At 39.9% G+C, this 22,133-nt stretch overlaps 1 protein-coding gene across 1 annotated transcript; it reads right to left on the reverse strand.

The window, feature by feature from the left end:
* Window positions 1-339: 339 nt before the first annotated feature.
* Window positions 340-21,807, reverse strand: sf3b3 (splicing factor 3b, subunit 3). Its single transcript, XM_026172983.2, has 27 exons — window positions 21,669-21,807; window positions 20,993-21,120; window positions 20,482-20,637; window positions 20,017-20,187; window positions 18,363-18,535; window positions 18,017-18,158; window positions 17,523-17,635; window positions 17,115-17,252; window positions 16,136-16,239; window positions 15,891-16,056; window positions 15,667-15,762; window positions 15,213-15,285; window positions 14,595-14,746; window positions 13,543-13,698; window positions 12,476-12,631; window positions 10,880-11,023; window positions 10,463-10,585; window positions 10,098-10,252; window positions 9,699-9,873; window positions 9,023-9,228; window positions 8,313-8,469; window positions 6,650-6,775; window positions 4,756-4,968; window positions 4,514-4,612; window positions 1,931-2,074; window positions 1,685-1,789; window positions 340-1,570 (listed from the first exon to the last, which is right to left on the reverse strand). The coding sequence occupies exons 2-27, from the start codon at window positions 21,060-21,062 to the stop codon at window positions 1,430-1,432; spliced, it is 3,654 nt and encodes a 1,217-aa protein (XP_026028768.1). The 5' UTR covers window positions 21,063-21,120; window positions 21,669-21,807; the 3' UTR covers window positions 340-1,429.
* Window positions 21,808-22,133: the final 326 nt, after the last annotated feature.

The following is a 22,133-nucleotide window of genomic DNA, read 5'->3' on the forward strand; positions in this document are numbered from 1 at the left end:
TTTGAAAACTAGAATCCATTATGTTTGTCAAGTCAATCTAAATGCAGTATAACTGGACTTGATTGACTTAAATTGCTGCAACATCTAAATCTTTTCTCCTCACCTTGAAGTTGAGCAGCTTCACCTTGTTGAGTCTGTACTACACGTTTACAGAAGCCGTCAGCTGATCGGCACATCAACTACAGCTGTGCGTATATGCAGTCATGACTAATCTTAATATCGGGCCTCCAATGTGTTGATGATGACAAAGATTTAAAGTCACACATCCTTTATCAAACTGACGCTCTCCAAACATACTAAGGTGAAGAGAATAAAATAAAATGATACAGACGCTTGGCATTATAAAGAACAAAAACAACTTTATTTACAAAAACAGACCACTGACCTGTCCCACAATCCCCCTAAATTCAGTGACTACTGTGGATTGCTATGTCTGTGGCTGAGGTTGGGAATTTACTGGACTGACAAGAACAACACCCAGTGCAAACCTTCAGTATTTTTCCACCAACTCCACAGAACGGCGGCACTTGTTGGACTGCAGGCTGCAGCTTACACACTGTTAGGTGTCAGCTTGTGTTAGGCTCCCAGGTGTGAGTAAGCAATGTGCTTTTTAATGAGCCTGGGGGCCAACATGACATCACAAAGACAGGAAGGGTTTGGGGCTGGGAAGTTTTATACCATCTGGGACAATGGTATGTATGTGTCACAACAAATTATTCCAATTAGCACAAATTAAAATGATATCATTATAAAAAAAAGTTTCCTGTGGTCAAAGCTGGAGGATACACAAAAATGAAATATTTCAGAGACAGCTTTGTGTACATTAGACATCAACTAGCCTTTCCTACTAGGGGGAATGCAAAAACTCTTTAAATAAAAAAAAAAGATTTTCTTCCACGATGACTGACACTTTCTAACTGTGATCTCTTTGTGAACAGAAAAAGCGATCAAGCGTGTGAACTCTCATACAGCTGTGCCAAATTCTGCTCGCACAGATGTAAGTGTGAAAGACACCAAAGCTACTGCTCAATGTTTAGAGAAACAACAGCTTTGTCATGTTTCCATGTAACGTGTCTTTGTGGTGCTGCATGCATGGTTTCTGTAGTTGGAGGTGACAAAAACCTGACAAATTCTCAGTAACTGACCCGTGAAAAAGTATGTGTGTCATTCCTGTTCACGCAGCAGCTAAATGCTCACACACTTGAAAGCAGGTTATTACATCACAGGTGGTCAACGTGAGACACTTACAAGCCGAGTGGCTTCTTGTAGGTTTCCATGTAAGCTGGTGTCTGCTCACAGTAAACCGCATAATACCTCATTCTGAATCACTAAAGATGACTCGCAGCTGGGAAAAGCAACGATCTGTGGGTCCTGAAACGTATGCATTGGTAAAATTCATGTGTGTTGTGCGAAATGTCCGTGTGTGAGGTTAGAAAGCGTAGCGAGTGCGAATGTCCTCCAGCTTCTTAGAGACTTCGGGTGGTGTTCTGTCCAACTCCTCTGCCACACTTTTTTGCTTGTGAGGGTCCATGCTGTTAAACTGCTCGCACAGATCTCCATCAATCACATTCTGGAGAAAATGACAGAATTTGTTTTTGTTATCCTCAAATATTTTTTAATAAACAGGTTCCGCAGTTGAAACTATATTATAAAAATAAGACGGATGTGTAAAAACAATCCCAACCTTGACTGGGAAGTAGTAGGATCTAAAGCTGAGATGGTCTCTGCCACAAAGAGGAGGAAACTCTGAGCGCATATGCATCTCTAAGTGCTGGAAGAAGTCATGATCCTGTCAGACGAAATAAAGAAATCCGGGGGGTTAAAAAGAGAAGGAAGAGAAATCGGGAGGACATTTGAGCCACACAATACTACTTTAGGATCATGCAAAGTGTGCATGTGTGTTCACTTAAATGAGATCTTAGTGTTTTACCTCATGTGAAGTGAATGGGACTAGTATGCCGATGCCTCCAGACAGTGTGGTGTAGACCAGGGACTCTGAACCACCAGGAATCAGAGTAGTCTTCTGCAGAGATAACACTGTCTCTCCTACATGGTAGTTCATTATTATCTCAGCCTGGGGGGGGGGGGGGGGGGGAGAGAGAGAGAGAGAGAGAGAGAAAGAGAGAGAGAGAGAAAAATCTGATCATATGTCAGATCAGATATGTCACCTGAGGTCATTTTATCTCCACCTGGATGAAATTGGTCCTGATGGTTTAATCTGATAACCGTCCAGAAACCACCAAACCAATGATGATGATAGTAATCAGAAGGTACTGTGAATACCAAGGGAGCATTGTGTAGTAATAAAACCTCAATATTAGGCTAATTAGACCACATCTGGGACTAAGGAGGGACAAGCAGAGTCGAAATGACCTCTGTACTCCACAAATAAGTCAGAAAGCTGTGCAAAGAAGACAACAGCTTCCCTTTACTTGAACCTGTAACGGTTTATTTCACCTGAAAATGTTTCATACAAAGTGTTTGACCACTGCAGCCCCAGCTGTACACTGGATTACAAAAATCTACACATGCACAATGGATGTCAGGTCAATTTGACATCAACTTTCTTGTATAGTGATTCACCAGGCAATGGACAGAGCGAGTCATCTATCAAAGGGAAGCTCAATGGATCGATTCCCTGGCTATTGGATTGCATGTCAAAGAATCCTTAAGCAAGATGTTAGAGTGTGCAACTGATATAAAATCTTAGGTATAGAAAATACTGCTTATATGAATCTGCGTGATTGGGTGAATGAGCCTTGTAAGGAAAAACGCTTTGAGTGCTCAGAGTAGAAAAGCCTCTACTTTGTATGGCATATATCATGTATGGCAGCATTTTGGCCGAGCCACGTGACTTGCCGGCTGGACAGACGCATAGACAGACATCATTTTGCATAAAGACAAGTCAAGACATCCACACCCATGTCTATATATAGATACGGTACATTTCCAAACTCAAATGAATCTATGCGTGCAGTGTGCACAAGCAGAAATAGCACACACTGTGTCACAATGGCAACTGGGACCAGCTCATAATGACTACACTGGAGGGACTTTCCCAGTCTATGTGCTACCTAAACAGTTTCTGACCAGGATTTAAAATGTGGGATGAGTGATCCGGTGTGTTTCTCCTGTGTGTGCGCGGCTTGTGTTGGTTGCATTTGAGAGTAGGTTAAACTTGTGGTTGATGGTGGTGTGTCTGCGGAGGTTGGAGTGGCCAGGGAGGCAGATTAGTACACCGGGCCAGATTTCAGCACTGGATGAATGCGATGTAGCAGAGGTCTGTCTCAGTTATCCCACCTAAAGCCACAGTTTTCTGCTTTGCCTCATAAAAGTGTACACTTGCTACTTGCAGGATAAACATCTTTGTACTTTGCAACCAACATTAAAATACCACATTTAACATCTACACTAATTTCTAAACAAATGGTAAGGTAATTTTTTTTTTTTAATAATTCAACATATTCTCAAAAGATGTAGAATTAGACAGTATCCATTGCATCAATATACTTTGCCGTAATGTAAAGCTCTTAGTATAGTAAGGGTTGTGTTTGCAGCCGCTTTCAGTTTCTCTTTTTGCAGTTCAGATTTGGTTTAAAAGAGAGCAAAACAGCACAGGCCCAACAATGAATGAAGTTTCAAAGTATACATTTACTTAATGTTAAAATATACGTTTTACATACACAGCCTTTAACATCTCATCTGAACCAGTCCTATTATTTTAAACATCAGGAAAGTGAAAGTGCTTTGATATTTTCTTCAAAAATGCAGAAGCCCCTGCTACATTCTTTTCTACATGACTTACTGTATATTTTATTATTAATATTTTAATAATCTCACTTCTGGTTACCTTATAAAATACTGGCTTATATCCCCTTTTAAAAAATATATTGAGATATCATTTGTGGCCTATACTGCTCAGTCACAGAAAATGATGAACGATTGTTTAAATGTTTAAGTAACTCTAAGCTTTTTTTTAAAATTTGAAGCATTAACCCGATGCACAAGCCTGAAGCAGGTCTGAACAGACAATGCATGTTAAATCTAAATTGTTCTTTCACTTTGAGGTCAAGCTGAAGACCTCTGCTCCGGGGCAGCAACAGCTGTCAAGACTCATTTATTTGTTTCTAAAGGACTGCGAGGCACTGGCACGACATCACATTTCTGAACTGCTTACCCTCCATCCCACCTCCAGATTCCTCAAATTTGCTTACCAACCATTGCTCTCCATCCCACGCACAGACTTGAAACCAAGTTTTACAGTCATTGGTCCAAAAGTATGGAATGGTTTACCATTAAGAACTTCCCCATCCCTTGATGTTTACACAAACTCATCGAAGAGCCACGTCTTTCCCTTAAACCTCTTTAACCTCACTTTTATTTATTATCTGTTGGCATCCAGAGAGACAATGTCCTTTTTAATTCACTCACTTCTCTTTTTTGAGTCTATGCTTCATCTGCTCAGACACACTGTTTAATTCCAGAAACGTGAAAAGGTGAAGCATATGTGTACCTTCTGTGATGCTCCATTGAGGAGGCCCCTGTCCCATAGAGCCTTGTTCCCAGTGGGGTCTTCATCCACATCATCACTTGTGTTAGGGGGGAGACGCACCTAAGCAAACCAAGGACAAAACATGGAGACATTACGTCATTGCAGAAAATTTTGTTTAGGGCTGATGGTCTTGATGTTTTCTGGCTTTATTCGCCCACAAAAATACAATACACACCCCCAAACACTTCTCGCCCTTTACTTACGATGCTGATGTTCCCAAACTTGTCAGCAGCAGCCATGGTGTCATAATCGAGCAGACAGGCCGTCGTCACCCAGCGGGGATATGTGTCATCAGCGAAGATGATGAGCTGGTTCTCATTACGTCTGTAACGAACCCAGAACAGACTCTCCTGGACATCAGACACGATGACACGCTGGCCAATGGTGTGGATGCCAGTCACCAGGTTGGGAACGTGCTACAAAGAGTTAGGGAGAGCAGTGAGGTACACTCAGTCAAGTGTTTTAAAAGAAAATAATGCAATCTGGACATGTTCCCCAAGTGGTGTCCTGTGCAGCGCTGTGAAAAATGACTTGCTCGCACTCATTAAAACTTCTCACGTTACACACTACAGGATGTAACCATTAAGGGAGGGACTAAATAGACTGGAAACAATTGTTAAAAGTATAATCCAGAGGGGCTATACAATGCACATGTGTTTATGTATGCACTGTACTGTATGGTATTAACTCAACTGTCAGCTACATGCATCTTATCTGCAACACAACACTCAGGCAGCAACACTGCTGCACATCAGCTGTTCATTAATTAGATACAACATTGGTCTTTACTGTTTACGCGTTAAAGTAAAGTTGTTCTGTGTGACTGTTAAAGCCCCACAAACTTAAGGAGTGCAATGTTTTTCCCCTTTAAACACGTCCAAATCTTACGTTTCAAAACAGACCGCACTATTTTTATATCCTGTTACACAGAGAAGTTTCAAGGCAGGCTGTTAATTTCAACCAAAACATTCTGGGAAAAATGTTTATGCAAAAGCGTGATGCATCACATACACTCATGAAAAGATTTGCTCTACAGCACAACAGGTGCTTCAAACCTCTAAAACCTAAACAAAAAGTGTCTGCAAACAAAAACTAGACACCCTCACACTCAGTCTTGACCCCGTTTACAACAATTACTTTGCTGCATTGAAAACACCCTTCAGGTGGTTTGTTCTTTATATAAAGGCACCTCTGCTTCTTACAAAACGGTGCAGTTTGCTTTGGTTAATAAAGATAAAGGTGTCGTGCCATTAGGAACTTTGAAAAAGTCCCTGATGGCTAATCTGGAACAAATCGGCCATGCACCATTAGATAAAACCTTTTCTTTTCTTTTCACAGGAAGGAAAACCCAGAGTGCAAACAGAGATAAAGCTATCCACATACAGATGAAACTTTTTTTGAAATTGGTTTCAAAGAGTTGAAATAAAAACTATTTACCAGCCAGTTAAAGTATATTTGAAAGTTTTAATAAATAATCATCTGTACTACAGTGTTGTTTTTAACAAGATTAATTAATAAAGATGCAGGTCTGCAATTGAGATTATTGACTATCATTTAGCAGTGTAACTATTGTAGTACGAATGTCTTGTATTGTGATTCGTTTTTTCTGTGTCACTGTACTGAGCACCTGTTGTGCTGGTTACACAGCACATGTTCAAATAGAATATCAATATCTTCTGATGTTTCTTATGCTAGCTAGCTTTGTGAAAGCTGTAATATCTGTTTAAACCATGCCCGTCTGGTGAAAGCTATAGTCAGATGTGTCCAGTAAAAAGTGAACTGGATTTTATTTATTTATTTATTTTTCATGATGACACTTTTTGTTTCTTATTCTGAAATTAATAATTTTATGATGTAAGCCTGATTACATCCCGGATCGGGATGCTTCTGCTCATCAACTCATTGATCATGGGTCAGGTCAAAGTTGGCTCCTTTTAGTAAATCTTTAAAGACTAATTCTTCATCGTCTATATTTTCAGATCAACTATATTCATCATCTCTATAAAGAACCTTTGATAGAAAGTGGGATTCGCAGGTGGAAGAGAGAATATTTATATAGGGTGTATAGATGTTTGTGTCCAGACGTCCTTGACTTACCTTGTTCTCACACTTGCGTAGCAGCTTCTTTTTCCCCAGGTCGTAGATTCTAAGCAGTTTTCCCACTCCAACTAGGGCTCGTCCCTGGAATGGTGCGATTGCCAAAGGCACGTCCTCTACTGGGGTCTAGAAATAAACAAAACAATCTGGGTTCAGATAAAGATTGAAACAGATACAGAGCTTTTTAAAGAAGACGAAAGGAAGTCTCACTAAACACAGTTTTAGTCATCATAAGAGATTGTAAGACAGCTACAGTGAAATCTGCCTGTGGTTTTAGATTTACTACAGATCCCAGCTGTTTATTTTTAACATGTTAATTTTTTAACGATTTTCTTAGAAAAGCACTTCTGAACAACCGCATAAACAAACTCTTTACCTGTTGAAACATTAAGAAAGTATTTTGGTAAATTATATTTCTCAAATAAGATTACACCAGTCATGAGTCAGACATCGTCAATACTTTCCCTGTCTAAGATATGCCCAAATTACAACTAAAACGCAACTTGAGAATCCAAATTTCCCCTCTGGAGAGTGACTAAGAGTGTGTTGTGAGCTCAGACATCCTGGACAGGAAAAACCTTTCAACCCGGCGCTCTGCTTTCTCCGTGGCCTTCAGCGGGCCTGTCACAGTTTGATGGATATTTCTAGTTTATTGCCCTGTTGGAACATACACCCAACGACACAGCCATCTCAGAAAAGTGCGTCTGCCTACATCCAAGATGCTGTCATGACTTTGCACTCAGAAATGTGTCATCTTATTGTGCATACTCTGATATCTCTGGTTATATAACAAACAGGGAAAAAAGTGAGTTGTGACCTGATAGAATCATCTAAAATATCAGATCTGGTTAAGTGGTCGGGAAATTCCTGATACCACTGCGAAACACAACACTCATGAGTCATTTCCCCTGTTAATCCACATCAGGTAACAAACGTATGTGGGCTGATTCACCCTGATCGTCTCCACCCTGGTGGGGTTTCTTGGGGAATTGCCCAGCGAGTCTGTGACAACTGGGACAGCAACAGCTGTGTTTCATCCCATCATCAAAATTTTGTATCAGTCTGTCTTGCTTCATGCATTCTGAATAGACTTTCCTTGAGTCCAGTCCTCGTCTTAACATCTGTCTCAAATCATGGCCTGCACACAGTCCCTGGGTAAGCGCAAAGGTGATAAAAGCCAACATCTCCCAAAGAAACCGTATATACATCTTTCTGACATCTGTAAGTCGCCTGTCACACTAACTATTTTCTTCAAACTCCCTTGGGCTGTGAATTATTTTTATTTACTCAGCCTTTCATGATAGAGCTGCACTTGCTACAAGGTCTGAACGTCCTCTCCAGCTGACTTGCTCTGAGTACTGTTACAGCAGAGTGACGGCGGAAATCTTTTGAAACCTGCACACGTGCAGCTGCACCAGAAGGCCAAAAAACAAAGCACAGCACCTAAGCATTAAATTGTTGCAGAGCCTACAGAATGAAATGTTGATTTGCTTTATGAATCAAACTAAAGCCAAATATGACACAGACAAGCACTTTTATGCCGTTTACATCAGTATTCCCCAGTATAAACAGCAAAAGATGAGAGTGAATCAGCTTCAGCCTAATAAATATTCAAGGAGAAACAAGCTTAATAAAATTAACCCCTAATGTCACTGAAACCCACCTTGTGCACAAACTCCAGCTTCTCCCCTCCACTGACGAGTCGATATGTGTAGATGAAGCCGCCACCCACTGACCTTGGGTTGAGAATCATGTCTCTGGCAACACCGACCAGGACGTACCAATCGTCACCTGTGTTGGTGAATCGACAAGCGGCCACACTGAAAAACACCAAGTACAACATCAGACCCACCTATATACTATATTGCTAGTTTAGATTAGTCACGCTAATCATTTAGAAATATATTAACACAAAATATTAGCTATAACCTTCAAAACATGGCCAACAATACTGTTTTATATCAGAAAGTGATGCTTTTGATGGATCCAGTAGCCTGCCTTCCAAAATCACAAATTTTATTACCTTTTAATTCCATACTATGGGCATCATTTAATCTTAATAAGCATTTTGCTGCATTAAAAAAATACTGTGCCTGTTTTCAGCAGCTGTTGATACAAATCGACACAAAGTGTCGTTTTGAAAAAGGTTAATTTGTCACCAGGTGAAACCGAAGAACCTCTACAATGGCAGCCCAAACTATTTTCACTATGTCAACGGCTGATTAAGAAACAACACTGAGTATTAATGAAGGGCTTGGAATTTGGGAGGCTCACTGTCCATCAAAGAGAAAGGCATAATAAATGAGAAACAGCCCAGGGTCAGACTGTTTAACCTCACTTAAACCCCACCCACCCATCATGAGTACTACTCACCTGAACGCAGCTTCGTTCTGTTCCAGCTGCACTTGATCCAGTGTTGAACCTTGTATGGGATTAACCAGCCGCACTAGTGAGGCCCACTGTCCTGCGCCGGCTTTGGGTGAACCAAAAATGGCTTCTGGAAGATTTTCATTTAGGAATGCAGCAGCCATCTCAGCAGCCAGTTCTCTTTCATCCTCACCTGCAGCTTCTACCATCTCCTACAGTGGCAAAAGAAGGGATGTGATTTTCTGTTTATGACATGTTGGCAACTGTTATTTGAATAAAACCAGCCATATGAAAATGATATTCTAGACTACAAACTGTGATGGGAATGTCTGCCATCACAAAGATTATTAATTCATAATATAATTATCATCAGGGACAAAATGCCATTAAACTACCAAATTCTACTTCTCATTATTTCTACTGTTGGGTTTATCAGTGAGAAAAACGAAAAAACAGTAAAAGGATGTCAGGAAAAATTCCTAAATATAAAAGTAGGTTTATAATTTAATAAACCTACTTTTTTAGGCTCTAACCTGGAAAAATAACTCACACAGGAACAAATTTCTGTTCTCTCTTGTTTATACCCGACATGCCGACTTCTTGCCCTTAATAAATTTATTACTGAGAGTAACCGCAGACAGATGTTAACACCACTAGTTGGGTCACAACGATATAGTCATACCTCAGCCATCTGTTGCTTTCTCTGAGCTTTGGTGGCCTCGGTGTAGGCGTTGTGGTCAGTTTCAATCAAAATGAGGTTGTTGGTCTCTGGGTGGATTACAAATTTCCTGGGAGTGTACTGAAGTGGGAAGGCCACTTGGTTGAAGACGGCTCCAAGTTTCTCTAAAGCCAAGATTCTACCAGGCAGACGAGCACAGGTGAGATTTATATAAAAATATATTTTTCGCCCTTCAATAAACTTTTCTTTCTGCAGATTTATAAACACTTTGAACATAAGACGTTTAGAGTTATTTAAATTGCGATAATACATAACAGATGCTGGATTTCTTCAGTTTGAACTCCATTACACAAACAATGATGCCTATGTTTTACAAAAAAAATTCTCTAAGTGCATCCATACCTCAGAGTATTGGTAGAGATGGCCACTATGCCTTCTGGACATTGCTCAGAGGCAAAACCAGAGGCGTACTCCAGAGTCTCATATGAGAGAGGAGTCAGATGGAAACGAGACTGGTAAGAGTAGCTGAGCCAGGAGCGACTGGACATTGCAAGCACCTGTCAGCAAGAGAAAAGACATCAATTAATCAATTAATTTATAATCAGTGATGAAAAACACAAATTTATTTTTAAATCTTAAGGTTTGATATAAATATTTCTGACTTAATATGATCACAAGCATAAAAACTGACAAAACAAACAATATTTTTGTAAATGCACATATTTGTATTTATGAGCTGATTCTGAGTAAGCGTTCGAGTTACATACAGCTTCCTGTCCTTGCATTCTGACTCTGAACAGTTTAACAGGTCGTGATCCCAGGTAGCGTGTTCTGGTATCTGACAAGTCTCCAGTCACTGGGTCCAAGACAGTCCTCAGAAGCACACCGTTCTGAGAAAGAGGAGCAAAAACACATTAGCAGAAAACCTCTACATAAGCTGAAATGTATAGCAACATAAACTAACATAACAATTGTGACAATCTTTGCTCTGGACTGTGCTCCCTGACTGCTAATTGATCAAGCATGAAAAACATTATCAGTTTGGATTTTAGGTACAAGATCGATCTGAACTCATGCCTGTACACAATCCCTGTATTACATTTGGTTTTACAGAGCTGTGATTTAAAAGTAAAATGTCTTCAACTTCAACATGAAACCTGAGATATTTAAATGTGAAAGAATACCTGAAGCCCAATATTAAGGTAGAGAAAGCCTATGGTTCCTTTGTCTCCAAGTTCATCCTGTTTCTCCACCCCTCCCATCTCCACGATACACAGACTCTCTGGCTGGGCTGGTAGGGCCTGCATACTCAGTGGCTGCAGGCAGTCCTAAACATGGTAAAGTTTCAGGGGGTCAGAAAAATAGCAACATGCAAAGGAATCCGAACATTACGTTTTTGTGTAACAGCACCATTCAATTGTTTAAACGTGCACGTAAACAAAAAAGATTCTTATCCTGTAATCGTTTTTAAAGTTTTTAAAATTTACACTTCTATTGAAATAGTTAAGGCAGACGAGATATTTTAATCCAGACCTTTTTGGGGGGGGGGGAAAAACACATTACTGAATACCCAAAGCATTATTTTCTGGCTTACACGTTTTAAACAGGGAAGCAGAAATCTCCAGTTAATGTCCAATGAATATTTTAAGGTTACTGGTCATCTTAAGAGGCAGTAAAAGTGGTCAGACAACTTTCATGTTGTACAAAGTTTTCCCTAAAAGAAGGATGTAATTGTTTCCTAAACATGACAACATTACTTTGTACTGACCTAATAAGAAACTAAGATTAATTTAGCCTTAAAGGGATTTATGCCAATCATTAATTAAGTTCCCACCACAGGAACCTTTCCTGGATAGTAGGGACTTTTGGAGGGACTGTATTTTCACACTGAGCATCACTGTCTAAACTAAGTTCTGTAGAAGTTAATCAGCTAAAACATCTCTGTTTTTTGGGATTATTTACTTTCAGCAGGTTCTGCAGAAGGCTGCTGAAATTGTTGACATTAAATTAATATTTATCTCAGACGCTCCCGAGCCTTCAGGGAAATCCTATAATTAAAAATCTAGCTGAAGTATATTTCCAGTCATTTTTACATTTATAAGTTTACCAGGAATTTTTAAGTGGTTAACAATGGATTCCTTCAAACTTGGGTGCTAAACACAGGCTAAATTCTGTTACTCATTCTGCACAATGGGAAAGACCTGAGAGTACAGTGACAATGTGCAAATTTGGCTGAGCAGCACAGTTTGGTTTATGAATATGAGAAAAACTTTTCAACAGTTGAAAATACCCATTACCACTGCAAGGGCAATAAATTAAGAAACTAGAAGCAACATGACGTCCTCATTTTTAGCCTGAAAGGGCATGTGCATGTGTGTGCGCGCGTGTGAGTACACACTCTGACTCCACATACTGTGAAGATGACTGGCAAACGAATTTCTGTAGTGCAGCAGATAATGGATACTAGCTTTCAAAAGTGAACACAAGTGCCAAAATTTGCATGTCTGTCCCCTCAGAGCATGAAAATAGTCTTTGCTGTCAATCAACAATAAACTGAACGGCCAAATGTTACTAGGACCAAAACAAACCTCTATAGGAACAAACATCAAAGATGGCAAAGACATACCCAAAACTAAAGTACCTGACATCTTGTTCGGATACAAGCTGTCATGGGCTCAATCACATGCCAGCAGATAAACCAGCAAAAGCAATTTCTGAGCAACACCTCCAATTCGAAACAAAAAAGGGTCTCATTGATAATCTCTGTGTCAAGCTCATACCGAAGGATCCAGGGAGATGATGCGAACAGTGTTGTCAGCCAGCCCAACAGCCAGGAATCGGGAGCGTTGCTCACCAGGAGGAACGTTGGCCAGGCTCATACAAACCACATCTGCAGACATCTCTTTCCTCTCTGTGTACTCATTCAGCTGGCCAGACTGAAAAAAATCAAAAGTGAAATACAGACAGCAGCAGGATTAATAAACAGATTTTCCGTCACCTCAGTTCAGTCATCTTCCTCTATTCAATATGGAACCTGAGATATTCAATATTAGTGTTAGAATTAAATCATCAGATACTCTGCAGGAAAATAAATTAAGTGAAGCTAATGATAAGGCAATTTAACTGTGCAGTCATTTGTGAAATTGCCTTTTATAAAATGAAGTGCTGAATAAGGCCGTCAAATCATTTGACTGATTAACCCCAAAAAAAGATTTCTTTTCTTTTTTTTTTTGGGGGGGGGGGGGGGGGGGGGGGCACTGGGCCTTCACATAGTCTACATAAAGCTCAACGCAGTATTTTTGTGAAAACCTTTTATTACAAAGCATAACTAATACTTGTTAAACACAGCATGAAAGTGGAAACTAGGATTCTGCCAATGGACAATATTCCTGAAGATTGATGGCAGTATTTCTGTCTATTGTATTGCTTTTTAATTAGTACGCAGTATAACTGTAACCTTGTCAATGAAACACTTCACCGTGTGTAGGGAAGACAGTGCAGTGCGGAGCAGAAACAGGTGATCTATTTCACACAGTAAAGATAATCGAACTATAGGCCGAAGGAAAAAAAAATTTTTTAAAAAAGAGGAAATTTTCTCTTATGACCACTATTTACAGCAGCCCAAATCACTCATTGCTCTGAACAAGGAGAAAGCTGTTATAGCCTATGTTGTCTCACTTAAAGCTGGAGGTGATGAAATAGACTCTTCAGTTTTGGATTTCTTCACTCCACCAACAGTTTTATTTTTCGTGCACATGCCACATTGTAGGCATTATGGAGGCTGAACAGAATGTCAGAGGGGCACAAGAGGATGATCGGATAACACAAAAATAATCTACTTCCTTACCGGGTCCATCTCAAAGTAGACCAGCTCCCCACCAGTGAGGGCGATGACTACTTGCCGCTGGTTCACAGCACAGCGGACAATAGTTTTTTTACCAGGAGTTTTCCACTCGTTCACACGCTTGTCTGCTCGGATGTGACGGATACCATCTGGGTAAACCTGTATGGGGGAGGGAGTGAAAGAACCACAGAGGTAAGATGGAGAGAAAAGACAAAGTACTAGATTGGGTTGATGATGAATAAATGGCCATCTTTGTGTAATTAGATGAATTAATGCATGAACTGTATTAATTATTTGTGCTTAACACACAAAAAGAAACTGATAACATAACCTTTAAAATGTACATCATCTGCTAAACAAAAACTAAAATAAATTTCGAATTTCGAAATGCTTCCTTTGATGCAAAGGAAGGTTTTCGTTTAGTTTTTTAGAAATTATTGGAATTATGATAAAATGCAATTATCAAAGCTGCTCATTTCAAAGAAATTTCATTACTTTGAAATTTCTTTGCAATGTCTAAGGGTGTTTTTACACCTATACTTCGTTTACTCTTTACTCTTACACGTGTAGCTTTTACCCATGGTCTGGTTTCTCTTCACACAGAGCGAGTCATTACAAACCACTTGAGAACGTTCAGTGAAGTTATTGGCCAGCTCATGTGTTTGGACCAGGAGCAACAAGAATACAAAATACAGGAAGTGCTGTGTTCTGAACTATTTGAGAACATGGACAATTTATTTTCATTTCACGGCTGGTTGCAAACCCATACTGACCTTTGCACGTCTACGGTACCCTGCCACATCCCAGAATGCAAAGCATATTTGGCTATGGGAAGCTCAAACTTGTAACGTGCACCTGAGCAGCTCAAAGTTGAATCATGTTCACACAATAAACAAACTGCTCACTCGGAACTGGGCAGAGAACACCTGTTCTAACATTGTAACAAACGAACCCCACCATGTAAGAAAATAAGCCACAGTTTGACTTAAATGGACTAAATGGCACAGTGGTGAAAATACCCAAAGGTGATGTGCAGATGAGGTACATTTACGCACCTGTACAAGCGCATCTTCACCCAGGAGTGAGCAGGAGAGAGTGGGTGTTGTTCCCAGAAAACCAGAATCTGTCACTTCTTCTACAGTCTCACCGATGGACAGAACCAGAGTGGCATTGACGAAAGAGACAATAATGTAGGCATCGAACTCATCTAAGAACCAGAGTAAACACAGTATTGATCAGAAGAAAAAACAAAACAAAATTACTAATGGCATTGAACACACAAGTTTGGTTGCACACTGTTTCAGTAGGTGGTTATATGTTAGTTTACTTTAATAGAGTCAGCAAAGAAATGTTCATCTCCAGCATGTACTGCATGCGTGTACTGCATGCGTGTACTGCATGCGTGTACTGCATGCGTGTACTGCATGCGTGTACTGCATGCGTGTACTGCAGCGCCACACTGCTTCATGTGGCTGTCGCATCACAAACATAGGGATATCTGTCAGGGCAGCTGCTCCAGCTAGTGGTGAGTGGCTCCCTAACATCTTATACTAAACAGCTAACCAGTGATGTACATTAACATAACAGGAATATGTTTCACAGACTTTTCTTACTTTCAGCATGTTTTATAACCTTGATTAGCCACACACATCCTGGAACAAGAATATTCTTACCTTCTACATGTCTGCGTACAGTCCACACAGCATTGGGGTTACCGGGCAGTTCAGACACAGCCATCTCTGAAACCTGACAGAGGCGGAGAGAGGGGAACAGACAGGGTGGGGGAAAGAAAAAGAAAATTGAAAGTTTATCATCATTACAAAGACAAACACAACAAACCATTTTTAAAAGCTCATCTTCACAGTAATGGAAGTAAGACATTAACAGGGTACAGCCAACATTGTGAGCGTAACTCAAAGGCTGGGAAAAACGTGACACCAAGCTAACAGTCGTTCAAAGTGTGATATGAAAAGAAGGCTTTGTGTGTTTGCTGGAATCAGAGATAGTAAAAGACTCTTCAGTATTTGTTCAGAGAAGAGACATGAAAAAACTCATCAATTTCACAGCCAGCAAAGTACATGTGTGGGCTTTCTCTAATTACGTTAGAAAAAAAAACAGTGTGTGTACCTCCAGTCCGTGCCGAAGGACCCTTAGAGTGGACCGGGGTCCTCGTCCACATGATACATAAAGCTGAGGTGTGTCCTCATTGGCCAAATCAGCAATCTGGAAGAAAGTAGGAAGAGAGTAGTCAATGAGCCAGAAATGTTCTGGTTTAAGATTTAAGAAAAAAATCTGTCTCACAAGTTCAGGCAATTAGATTAGTCCCCATGTTCATCTGACAGGACACTCACCTGACAGGACATGATTGGTGACAGGTTCTCCTGTTCATCCACCAGCACAAGATTTTTAAGTGGGCGTGGCTGAAAGAAGAAGGTGTCTCCCTCTTCCAGCGGCATTGCCGATGAGAACTCGGGCTCATCATCATCATCACCCAAGTGGGCAATCTGGTAAAGGTAACTAAAGGAAAGAGAAATAGAGGTTAATCAAAGACTGAGAGATACGAAAAGAAACACTTGAGTTTCTGTTTGCAACCTACTGGTTTCCAAACTCTGAAGACACAAAGAGGAAGCCAGTCTTCAGGACGCACATCGCTGTTGCAACGGGAATTGTGTCAAAGTACTTCAGCCTAATTTCTGTGACCTAAGAGACAAAACAAGCATCGTTTTTTATTACGGGAATATGTATTATAATGAGCATAAATAGAAAACCATCCATCCACTTCCGCTTATCCTTTTCAGGGTCGCGGGGGGCGCTGGAGACTATCCCAGCTGTCATAGGGCGAGAGGCGGGGTACATCCTGGACAGGTCGCCAGTCTGTCGCAGGGCCAACACACAGGGACAAACAACCATTCAACACTCACATTCACTCGCACATTCACACCTAGTGGTAATTTGGATTATCCAAATAACCTATCCTCACAAGCTGCATGTCTTTGGACGGTGGGAGGAATAGAAAACCGATAATGGTAAATGGCCTGTATTTGTATAGCGTTTTACTTAGTCCCTAAGGACCCCAAAGCGCTTTACACGTTCAGTCATCCACCCATTCACACACACATTCACACACATAATGACAAAAGTTCAAGAAATGTTAATGAAGAATTTAAAAGTAATCCCTGCTGAGAACAAGAGTATTTGCGTTTGCTACTTTCTTGCTAAGCTAATGTCAACACGCTACAGATTTCCCTATAAAAGTAAAAGAGTGAGTTTATAAGCATTTGGCTCTTTTTGAAGAAGCTGAGGGAGCTAATCAAATTGAAAGTGAGCTTTTAATAAGATGAGCCATGAAAAAGAAATCGAGTAAAAAGCCTATTTTCAGACATTGGATAAACTGAGCAATTACATAAACTGGGCAGGATAAGATAAATACGACATGTTTATCTAGTGTTTGTTAATCAAGCAACTGTGATTCTAAGAAAGAAAAAAATAAAGAAAAAAAACAGAAGCTGGAAGTGAACATAATTAGTCCCATTAAATAAATTTGTTAAAAATGTCTAGTTTCCATCCATCCTTACCATTTCTTCATCAGTTTCTAGAGTAACCTTAAAGATGTCTCCCTGCTCAGTCTGGGCCAGAAAAAAGAACATGGACTTGGTCTTGTGGGTAGCTGAGCACACAAATATCATGCCACGCTCTGGGTCATCCAGGTCGTTCTGTGGGGTGGAGCAGAAGAGAATGTGAGGGAGGATAAAAATAGACGTTCATGCAAAGAACAATGTGGGACTTGCAAAACAACCAAAATTCCACATGAACAGAGAAAAAAATGTTTAAAATCTACTTAGTGACTCACAGCTTAAAATCAGGTAAAGTCTCACGATGTGTACTGATGTTATGATGCATCAAAACACACTTAAAATCTGCACAGGAAATCCTGTACTATAAATATTTGCTTTTTAATGTGCATTCCTGTAAGAAGGACTCACTCTACGCCGTGGAATGGGACAGCGAATGTCAGGCTGGTCTCCAAAATTCTTGTAGGTGATGTAGTTTTCAGAGCAGATTAAAACCCCACTGGGCCCATCAGAACCACCAGGAACTGGAAGCATTTAGAAGGGTTGTCATTTTTAAAAAACATAATGATGAAGGAGTAAGAATTTCAAAAAAGCACAGTAATCTCTATTTTACAACAGAATGCTTTCTTTTAATACGACATCTAACGCTGTGTTATTGCGTTGGTAAACTTTTGTAGAGATCAGAGAGGGTGAATCTTTCTCCAGTGTTTCTCAGAGAAGAGACATGACAAACTCATCACATCTACAACACATTGATGTAACAATTCTTTGTAACCTCGCTGCAATAATTATCTTCTGAAAGCAAATCAATTTGTAAAAATGTTGATATTTCAACTACTCCCTACCTGATGAATAACACTACTGTTGTTTCCTTTAAATATGACCAACACTACTCAAATACTCACCAGTTATGAGGAAATTTCCATGTTCTTCCAATGCCTCGCTGTACTTGCGGACCACATGGTTCAGGCCGAGATCCAGCTCGTAAAAGGTGAGCGTCTGTTGTGTGTTGGCAGCAGCTTCTCCTGTTGGGTCGTTGTCAGCTTCCTGTAGACATTAAACACACTTGATTATTCTGGTAAACAAACAAAACATGACTGTTTTTTTTTCAATTAAAGTCATGCTGAGGTCAGAGAAGTTAAATCTTTCTCCAGTGACAGTCAGAGAAGAGACATGAAAACTCATCACACAACAACAGTTCAGTGTATGTGAAATTCAGCAGCCCTGCACGTTTGTGCTTTGTGTCCTTACCTCATAGTCCATCTCTAAGCAGGCAAACATGGGATTTTCAAACCCAACATCGACTCCAACCACATGGTAGACCAGTGTGTTTGCTTTATGGGCTTCCAGTGGAGAGGAGATGGTCAGTCTCGCAGCAGCATCTCTGTTCAGAATATACACCAGCTTCTGTTTCTCTATCGCTCCTAGTCAGATAAATGACAAAACATATTGTGTGCTTCATTTAACTGGTTTAATACAACTATTTATATGTGTGTGTATATAAATTTTCTTCAGGATTTAAACAATAGTAACTCAGCACACATTAATTAACATCATAATTGTTCCACAAAACACTTCTATCAAGGTAAAATTTTCTGATGTAGAACTACAAAATTTATAGCATTTGATGCTGATTTATTATCTTAAGCACCTGTAAGGCTCTTGGGGTTAGGTCAATTATAGCAATATTTACACCACTGACATTATACTAACACACCAAGGCCCAAATAAAAGAAAAATAATCATCAGTCTATAAACCAAATTACCATCTAAGCTGACAACCTCTGTCTTTGCCAATAAATAAATGAATAAATAAATAACTGTATGGAGCCACAAAACATATTATAAAACCTATCAACTTTGCAGGTTTGTTAAATGGATTGGATTTATATAGCGCTTTTCAAGGCACCCAAAGAGCTTTACAATGCCACTATTCATTCACTCTCACATTCACACACTGGTGGAGGCAAGCTACGGTTGTAGCCACAGCTGCCCTGTGGCAGACTGACAGAAGCGAGGCTGCCATATCGCGCCATCACCTGGCCAACACCAGTAGGCGGTAGGGTAAAGTGTCTTGCCCAAGGACACAACGACCAGGACAGAGAGCCCAGGGATCGAACCGGCGACCTTCCGGTTACAGATACGCTTCCCAACCCCCTGAGCCACGGTCGCCTTAAAATGTCATGTTTTATTGTATTTGTAAGATCATAAAAGTAACTTATCACCAAATGGAACAATTTTGAATTGGGGGAGAAAAAAACAAAAGAGGCATCTGTTAGTATGTTTAGGCCTACTTGGGTACATAGATGTTACAAAGCTATCCAGGCCCACTTTGCTCAAATGCAAGTAGGACTCAAAGGATTCAAATTAAACACAGCCTATTTTAACAACAAATAAATTAAATACCACAGTAAGTTATTTAAAAATCACTACAGGCCAGTTTGTATAAAGTCTTGCTGCAAAGCCTTCATGCAGTTTCAAAGCTGCAGATTCACACACACTGTATAAACCTAAAAAAAAAAAAAAAGTACATTAGAATAAATACCTTTAAAACACATCAGTCTTAACTGATGGACTCTTTTGGAGTATATAGTTTTTGGTGTTGGTTTGTAATGTAAGGGTTTTTCCTGGCACTGAACTGGCTTTTTCGTGGTGACTACATCCAACGCTAAACACACCACAGCAGATTACACACAAAATCCTAGCAGTGTGTATGATTAAAAAAAAAACCATTGAGCTCTTGCTCTTGTTCACCTTCGTCAAAGAAAGGGTGCTCATCTTACGAGAGAAGGAAAATAGCAATATAAAAAATAAACAGTGCACAAACATCTGGATTCTGTCTGATATGATGGACTCTACATAATGGTCTAATGGTGATTTCATGCATACTTCATAAAATTCTCACCTATCATTACAGCTCTGCCTTTTGGGTCAACAGCAAGGAACTGTCCAGGAACAATACGGCGGCAGCCGCTCTTCCCAAATGTTTCCTGGTGGATCTTCTCAAACATATTTTTTGATGGATGATACTCCAGGATGACGATACGACCACTGTCACTCCCCACAACAATGTAATCTAAAAATACATAAATATCACTTAGAAACGACGCCAGCCTGTCAACATTATATTAATTATGATACGGTCATGTAATTAAAGCTTAGGTAATGAAAGCCAATGGAGGCCAACTTCCCCTTCTAATTGTAAATGAATAAAAAAAGAATGCACTACAAACAAAACATTAGTGTCAGACAAAAGATTTAATAAAAACCACTTAAAAGAAAATTATTAATACATACCATTTAATCTGTGCAATCCATGTTTAGAGTTACAAACACATGTATGTGAGTGCATATGATGTCATTTCTGTACCTTTGGTTCCTCCAGTGAGTCTGAAGGCCATCAGGGATCTGATGATGCCAAACACTTCCATTGTGAGAAGAGTGTGCACCTTTCCTGTGTTGGCATCTGGCCGTAATAATTCCAGGATCTTTCCTCTGGAAACAACAATCTCCTGCATCTTGGTTCCTACCAAAACATAATATCAGACATATGATGTGGATATTTTTATGGTTTTCCCTGAATCCTGCTTTTAAAAAAGCATTTTGTGATATTTCTTTTATGTATTTTTTAACCATGAGAAAACTATGCTTTACATTATCTCCATCAACATACTGAGTGAAACACCATGATAGGATAAACTCTAAGGACTATACAAACACAAGAAAATATACTTAAATAAAACAATTAATGCTAATTAGTGCTAATTCTCATAGAAATTGCAGTTAAAGGCTTCTTTGACAATAAAGGAGGGGTACCAAGCTTTGATAAATTAACCATGACCTAACCAGACATAAAGCAGTGACATCTGGCGCAAATTCACCTGAGAAGTTTCCATGGATGGCATGGGTGATGCCGGTGGCACGCTGCAGGGTGATGTTGTAGAGAAACATGGCTTCCACTCGAATCTTATTCAGAGGAAGCTGAAAGAGCGCTTAACCCGGCTCAAAACTGTAAACAAAGAAAACCAAAAGTGTATTTACAGTAAGGAATCAAGAAGTTGGAGACCACTGGACAAAGTCACAATAAGCTACGCGGTCGCACTGGTGACAAATGAGGGCTCTTCAAACTGAGGTCAGCTGTAGTGGGACTGTGGAGCAATATATAGCGACTGCACTCATCACAATATTGCTATGAAAAGTTGGTGGAGAGGTGTAGCGTTTGCTGTACACAAAATCCTACGGCGCCGCTAACGTTAGCTAAACATTAGCTGTGAGAAAATTAACGTTCACCGGACATTTATTTACTACCTCTGTGCTTGTAAACCGTGCAATAGGGGTCAAGAATTCCTTTAACACGAATTTAAACTACTCAAAACGATCGTTTACATCAATCCAACAGTATGAGAACATGGCCCATTCATACAAAGCGCCACTTCTGCTTAACGTCCCCCCCCCCTTTTTTTTTTGCTATATTACTTTAACTAGTGCAAACTTCACACACATAAAACATCTGTTTAATTGCGGAAGAGATGCAGTTCTGCAAGATATAATATTTACCGGTGTGTTTCGTAAGATGACTCTGATTTCAGATGGATAAAGTTTCATTTACGAAAACTATTTCCTTGAAACCCTGAGAAGCCGACGCTGAACCGCCGTTGGTGGGTCCTTTGCCAGCCAAACACGCCGTCGCAAGAGTTGACCTACACAGTGCCTGACGGAAATGAGAGACTGTAGTACTGCATTGTGCACAGCAGATGACGACAAAGACCTCAAGATTAACGGAATTATCGCGATTGGGCGCCATAAGAAAAACAATATCTGTAAAATAGTTTCCCACTGCATTTATTGCCCCTGTCTTCTGCACGCTTTATCATGATAGCACTCTACACTCTACTACACTATTTAGTCGAAAACAATAAATAACCCGTATGCTTGTTGCACACCAGAAAAGAAAGACAAAATGTAGAAAAGAAATAATTATGTTTGTGTCCTTGATATTAAGTTACATTTAACTTAATTAAG

This window comes from Astatotilapia calliptera, chromosome 7, assembly GCF_964374335.1.
Source record: "Astatotilapia calliptera chromosome 7, fAstCal68.1, whole genome shotgun sequence".
Classification (NCBI taxonomy): domain Eukaryota; kingdom Metazoa; phylum Chordata; class Actinopteri; order Cichliformes; family Cichlidae; genus Astatotilapia; species Astatotilapia calliptera.